The sequence below is a fragment of the Triturus cristatus genome, chromosome 4_1 (genome assembly GCF_964204655.1).
Source record: "Triturus cristatus chromosome 4_1, aTriCri1.1, whole genome shotgun sequence".
In the NCBI taxonomy this organism is placed as follows: Eukaryota; Metazoa; Chordata; class Amphibia; order Caudata; family Salamandridae; genus Triturus; species Triturus cristatus.
Window position 1 is genome coordinate 1289007137 of NC_140585.1, and position 6095 is coordinate 1289013231.

At 49.2% G+C, this 6095-nt stretch overlaps 1 protein-coding gene across 1 annotated transcript; it reads right to left on the reverse strand.

Moving 5' to 3' along the window:
• Positions 1 to 1125: 1125 nt before the first annotated feature.
• On the reverse strand, positions 1126 to 5845 carry LOC146856602 (regulator of G protein signaling 2-like). Its single transcript, XM_085654802.1, has 5 exons — positions 5586 to 5845; positions 3793 to 3903; positions 3547 to 3608; positions 2842 to 3008; positions 1126 to 1945 (listed from the first exon to the last, which is right to left on the reverse strand). Exons 1-5 carry the CDS (start codon positions 5699 to 5701, stop codon positions 1751 to 1753), a joined length of 651 nt encoding a protein of 216 aa, XP_085510928.1. The 5' UTR covers positions 5702 to 5845; the 3' UTR covers positions 1126 to 1750.
• Positions 5846 to 6095: the final 250 nt, after the last annotated feature.

Here is a 6095-nt window from a genome sequence, read left to right on the forward strand (position 1 = left end):
GGGGGAAGAGCTCGATGCAGCAACAGGAAGGGAGAAGCAGCTGCTTCCTCCACTCAGCAAGGCTGGAAAATCGCCACAGCAGTTAGTACCAGTCGTAAAACATTACTGGCAGTCATTTTTTTTTATGTAATTCTGGGCCATATTCTTTCAAAACTCATCGATTAAGGGCTGACGTGAGAAGGAGCTCACTGGGGGCAGCAATCTTGATTTGCTCATTCGTCTCCAGCATATAAGGGTTGTTTACATTGGATAGCGAGGTATGAGAAGACAAAAGTTTAGCAAGGAAAAGGCAGTAAGGAGGAGGTGAAGATCAAGGACGAATTGAAGTTGCAACATAATCGATGTGGGAAACGTGGTGCAAGTATCTAATTTGTGCTGGAATCTTGGAAGAGTACTGGAGAAAGTCACATGGGATGCCTTGAATGAAATTAATTTTATGCTGTGACTTAGTGAGGGCCGGGAGAGACATCTTAGGACCTCATGGGGGAAGCAGATCTATGCTTCTGCGGCTTTATGCTACGTTAGCCATGGATGGAGGGTCTTCTCCTGAAGCAGACACCCTTCTAATTTCACCTTCATTCAATACTTCTTAGCTTAGGGTTGTTCCTTTAGGGCAGTATAGGGAGAGATAGTGTGTGCTCACCTTTGAGAATCAATTGATGTTGTTTAATACTCAATTCTTGTTCCTGTTTATTTGCATTGCCATTACAGAACTAATTATCTGATTTGTGACATAGGGTCACAATTTTTTGGTTCTGTCTTTCTATATGCTTATTTTGAGGCGGATCTCAGTGATTTGTTTCTAAATTTATAATTAACTCTTACTAATCTCAGATTAAGTGGAGTGGATTCTGTGGCCAAATTGGTTACACTGTATGGAGATTCAATTGTGACTTTTCTCCCTCTAACCTCTCAAGCTTCTACAAAGACCGTCAGGCTGAAGATAAAGGGTATAGTGGACCTGGGCTCAGTGTTATCCTGGACACAATGCAACACCTGTGCCTACAGGACACCAGGGCCACCAGTACGGTTAAGCGTCATTTCACTGGGCGCTAGTTAGCAGTCTGGCTATTCCATAAAACGGCAAAATTAGTAAACGAACTATGAAAGCACATAACACAATGGTCATAGAAAAATATATTTTATTCATAAGTCAACCAGCAAGAACATTAATGTAGAGCCATCTGCCCCTAGGACAGGGATTCAGCATTTATTAAACAAAGTATACAGGGTCGCAAATCATTGTCCAGCACAAAATTGTGATGAGCGACATGCGGGGCACTATTGAGGAGTTGTACCAGCCAGCACTACCCACTAGGTGGAAGAATTAATATCTACACATTGACATTGAAGAATGCACATTACTTTGCACCGACTGAAAGAAGCCACGGTGGGCCGGCAGTGTGCGACTGGGCAGCTGTAGGGATCAGAGGTCTGCAGCCGACTCACTTCAAGGCCTTCCAAAGAGATTTACACAAGGATACCAGAATGTCCCCAACTCCACAGGCAGACCTGTGCGAAACCAAGTAAGGACGGACATGTCCAGCTACTTCCAGCCACCATCACCACCAACATCTACACCTCAAAGTCCAACTCTGTCTTCTGTCCGACAGGCAAGTCCAGTCCAAGGCTGCTGACGGTCCAGCAGCCCATGATCACCTTCGGTGGACACCATTCGTGGTGGCCTCCGAGCTCCAGCAGACAACGACTCCTTCTGGAATCTTGGCGCTATTCAGTGGATGCAGAGCGCTCATGTGCCCTGGGCCTCCTGGGTGATCTGCGGCCTCTGGCACAGCTCCTGATAGAACTCCGACTGCAGGAAGCGAGGATACGAGTTGTTCTCCATCAGGCTGTAGACGCGCTTCTCTGCGGCCTCGAAGCACGAGGGCGTGGGCTCTGGGAGGCTTTTGATGATCATCTCCCTAGTCTGAAAGTCGATATTTATCTGAAAAAAGGGCATAACTTTTAATACAGAGTTTAGATAGGCCCAGCTACTAACCATTCATTCTATATCATTACACACATTGCAGGAACGCTACTAAGGTTCTTTCCTAAATACACAGCAGCATCCGACACCATCTAGTATTCTAGTCGCCTCAGCATTAATAAACCTGGCAAGCTTGCTTCAAAAACGGACTAATCCATTCACAACAGAAGCACAGGGCTTGAAAAAGCGCTGGACATTGGTAACAACCACCTTCTGCCATCCCCATGACATAGTCAAGAAAGTGATGGGAGGGGCGACATATCATGCTCAAGTCAGTTGCCAATGTAGGCCACAGAACACACATGTATTGGGACCCTCCCCACCCCCCCCCCCCGCCTCCCCACTGTGGGTGAGACCGTACATAATATGAAGGTGCTCTCTGGGTTCCTCGGCACCAGCAGTGGAGATAACAGAAAGTTGGGGTGGGGTCTCAGCGTAGAGGGCGACCCCCATGAAATGCCCGGTAGAGAATCAACGAAAAGACGGCGATAATGGCTTGATAATATGCCCTTGTGAATTCCCATAGAAGCCCAGGTTCTGGTGTGAACCTGGGATTGTATGGGAATTCACAAGGGCATATTATCAAGCCCATTATCGCCGCTTTAGCGGCAGGAAACTGCCGCTAAAGCGGCGATAAGGTTATCACCGTTACTTGATAATATGGCCCGGGGTTTCTGTCGCGCCTGGGGCTTTGAGCTGCTGAGCGTTTAGTTATAAATAGAAAGCAGCGCTCACTAGAAACAGCATGGGGGCGCTTAATTTATGCGCAGGAGCACGTCATCCACAGCACTGCGGAGGCTCTGCCAGGTCTGGTTTAAAATAACCGGCAGCTTTGAGCGAGCCGCGCCTCTCACCTCCTTGGGAGCCTCCTTCTCCACGAACTCGTCATAAATCTTCCTGGCCTTCGACGTCAGCTTGTGAGGGGACTTGGTTTTCTTAAAGTTGTCGCAGGCCAGCCAGAACTCGATGTTCTCCTCGCTGAACTCCGATTTAAGGAAGGCCCTAAAAGCCGTGACGCCATCTGTTGGAAAAGAAGGGACATGGGTGTAAGTCATCTGGAAATGGGCCGCAGTTCAGATAAACCCCTAAAAGGCACTACTCGCCCCGCCACCCAGTGCACTGCCTAAAATCCGAAGTGGCTTAGTACTGGCTAACTCAACGCTCAAGTTAGAGTGCCCAAGATCACACGTCGCCTTAGCGTGAAGCTGGTTTCTTAGCCCAGAAACTCATTGAAAACTAGCAGTAAACGTTGTAAACCTATAATGTCTTTATGGACCAGCCGCCCACACACACGGTCAAATAAAAAACCCGTTTGTGAGCCCATGGCGAGTTCCCAGTGTGACGGGCAATTAGATTAACTGGTCAAAAAAAAGTAAACCCGTTTGTTAGCCCATGGCCCATGACTGGCAATTAGATTACCTGTACGCAAAGGCCGGTTAATCTGTTAAAACTGGCCAAGTATACAAAACTATTCTACTGTCCCGGGTAACGCTAGGTAAGGAAGCCTCAAAGTACTCCCACAATAACGGACTTAGACTCGGCGCGAAACATGCACTTACATGTACTCGCCAGCAGCTCATCGAACGCTTCTGACCACTTTTGAGCTTCTTCGGGAGAAGGTCTGTTGGAAGAAAGACAACGCAGGGTTAATTTATTAGACAGCGTAGCTAAATATATTAAACACAATGTCAGAGGAAAGGCATCGCGAGATTCGGACGGCACGAGGACTCGGGAGGCCATGGCGCCTTGACAATGCCAGCCGAACCCCGAGATGCAACATTTACACAAGGTTGGGGCGCGCTTACCTGCAGTAGGCGTACTTTTTGCCCTTCTTGCCCTGGACGGTTTTCGGGGGGTCGGTGGAAGCGGTGGAATGTTGCAGGAAATAGTTCAGGCGGGCTTTCCAATCTTTCAAGCTGAAAAGAGGAAGAGTAAAAAAAGGCACTTTAAAAATATGTTCCTCTCGGCAAATGCGAAACTAGTGTGACAACGAACTACAGTAAGCATGCACAAATGACAGGGGTCACAGTGGGCGATGGGGCATGCACAAGATCACATGGCGCGGCCGAAGCGCTAGAAGCAGACGAGCCCTCGGCGTCCACACCCACTCACGCCAAGCTCGAAAGAGACCACCACAACCCCGGAAGTGACCTTTACACAGAGGTGCGGTGAAGGTGTCTCAGTAAAGCGAATAGTCTCTTTCCTGCACTATACATCATCGCGTATGCACAAGATCACACGGCGCGGCCGCAGACGAGCCCTCAACGTGCATTAATTTTCGCATACCCACTCACATTCCCCGACTTTTCTGGCAGATTCCAGAGCCAAGTACGCGGCACGAAAAGCTCGAAGGAAACCGCCACAACCCCCGGAAGTAACTATATATCATCGCGTATTTACAGACGCTTATCTGAGCCCCTTTGTTCAACTCATTCAATGAAATCTGGCCCTGATGGGATTTTGGGAAGGAAGGCAATGTACCCAGAAGTGGGTATGAATCGTAAAAGATATTATTTGCCCCTTTAAAGAGAAAGGAAATCTTCCGAAGTACAGAAGAACGAACGTCTCAGTCAGCCCATTGGGGCTGCAAATCGATATGCACTCGGATATTTCTGCAGCAGATAATGCATCTGAGCTAAATACAATGGGGATTTTACAGCAATTTAATTGCACTGTCAAGAGAAAAAAAAGCTCCGTTTACACAGTTCTTTAAAGGGGGGGGGGGGGGGGGAAGGACTTTGGAAATCATGCAAATTCTGCTTTTCGCAGTCAACGACGAACCGATTCCATTATCATTTTAATTACAAGTAGAGAACTAATAGTCGCCATCGAATGCCAGGGTTAACATATCCAACCAGGATGTTAGTCGGACTGGCAACTCGCCTTAAAGTGCGCTAACGACTCAGAGGTAGTAAGCGCTATATAAATGCAATGCCCAGTTACCCTCGTAATACAATAGACACTACCCTGGAATTCGGCAGAACTCCCTTCTCACCCCAAACTGTTTAATATACATTTGCAACAACAGAGGCCAACTGACAGAACACACGGCTTACATACAAACACTGCGCAGACAGGTCTCACCAGCAGTTCTGAGAACAAGAAATCACCACCAAGCCCCGACTACCGCTAACCACCAGAAAAAGAGGCATATTAAAGCCCCTCCAACACTTTTAAAAAATAACGATAGCACCAACCCCATTGTCGCCAAACACCCGCCAACAATGGATGTCAGTTCCCCTCAAACCATCCACAGCAACCACACATAACCCTTGTATATGCTAATCCAACGAACAGCCTCGCCCCGCACCAGTGTACAGGACTAGAACAAACTAGAAAGGACATGGTTTGCATGACAAGCGACAGCGCTACGAAGGCACGCTACTAGCAAAATAGGCGCTACGTTGGGTAAAAAGTTCTTATCCATGGAACTGCCTCGCAACAACGGACATCTGGAAATTCTGTGCATTTTGGCAACGCCGGTGACTGTGGACTGTCCGCACAAGACAGGCTCGAGACAAACAGACACGCGAGCTACGAAGCGCCAAAGCGAGGGTGCATGCAGGGAGCAGTTCTGCAACAGCCGCCAGACACTTACATGGTCTTCCTCATGCGGCCCCTCTTCTCGTCCCCCTTCTGCTGTGAGCTGGTGTTAGGGGTGTTCTCCAGGGGGCTGCGGTTGTGCTGCATGGCGAGGAACATTGCGCTCTGCATACTGTGTCCAAGTTATCCAATAGTAAAAGAGAGAGATACCAGGCTGAGAGCTCTGCTGGAGACACGGGCGACGCCGCCTTATATACACACACGCGGGGCGGGGCCTAACACTGAGAGGCGGGGCCAGGCTCCCTCCCACGCTGCCTGTTGGAGGACTGACACCAACACACGAGGGGAGCGCCGCCCACCGCTCTCTGCACAGCCGACTCACCTGCTGCGGCGCTCGTGCCAGCCAGGCTCGGGAGCTGTGGGCCTGGTCTGCACATGTGCTGCGCGGTGCGACTGTACCTGCTGCACAAATGAAAGTTTCGCCCCCGATGTCTACATGGGCTGAAAACTGCGACGCTGCATCCCGCAGGCATGCAGTCCTGCCTGCAGCTCCAGTCATGGCTTT

Bases quoted from the DNA above. Each gene is read 5' to 3' on its own strand.
- LOC146856602 (XM_085654802.1), bottom strand. From the start codon at position 5,701: ATGCAGAGCGCAATGTTCCTCGCCATGCAGCACAACCGCAGCCCCCTG. The intron at 3,609-3,792 runs GTAAGCGCGCCC...TTCTTCCAACAG, and splicing joins AAAAAGTACGCCTACTGCAG to ACCTTCTCCCGAAGAAGCTC. The intron at 1,946-2,841 runs GTGAGAGGCGCG...CCCTTTTTTCAG, and splicing joins AGAAGGAGGCTCCCAAGGAG to ATAAATATCGACTTTCAGAC.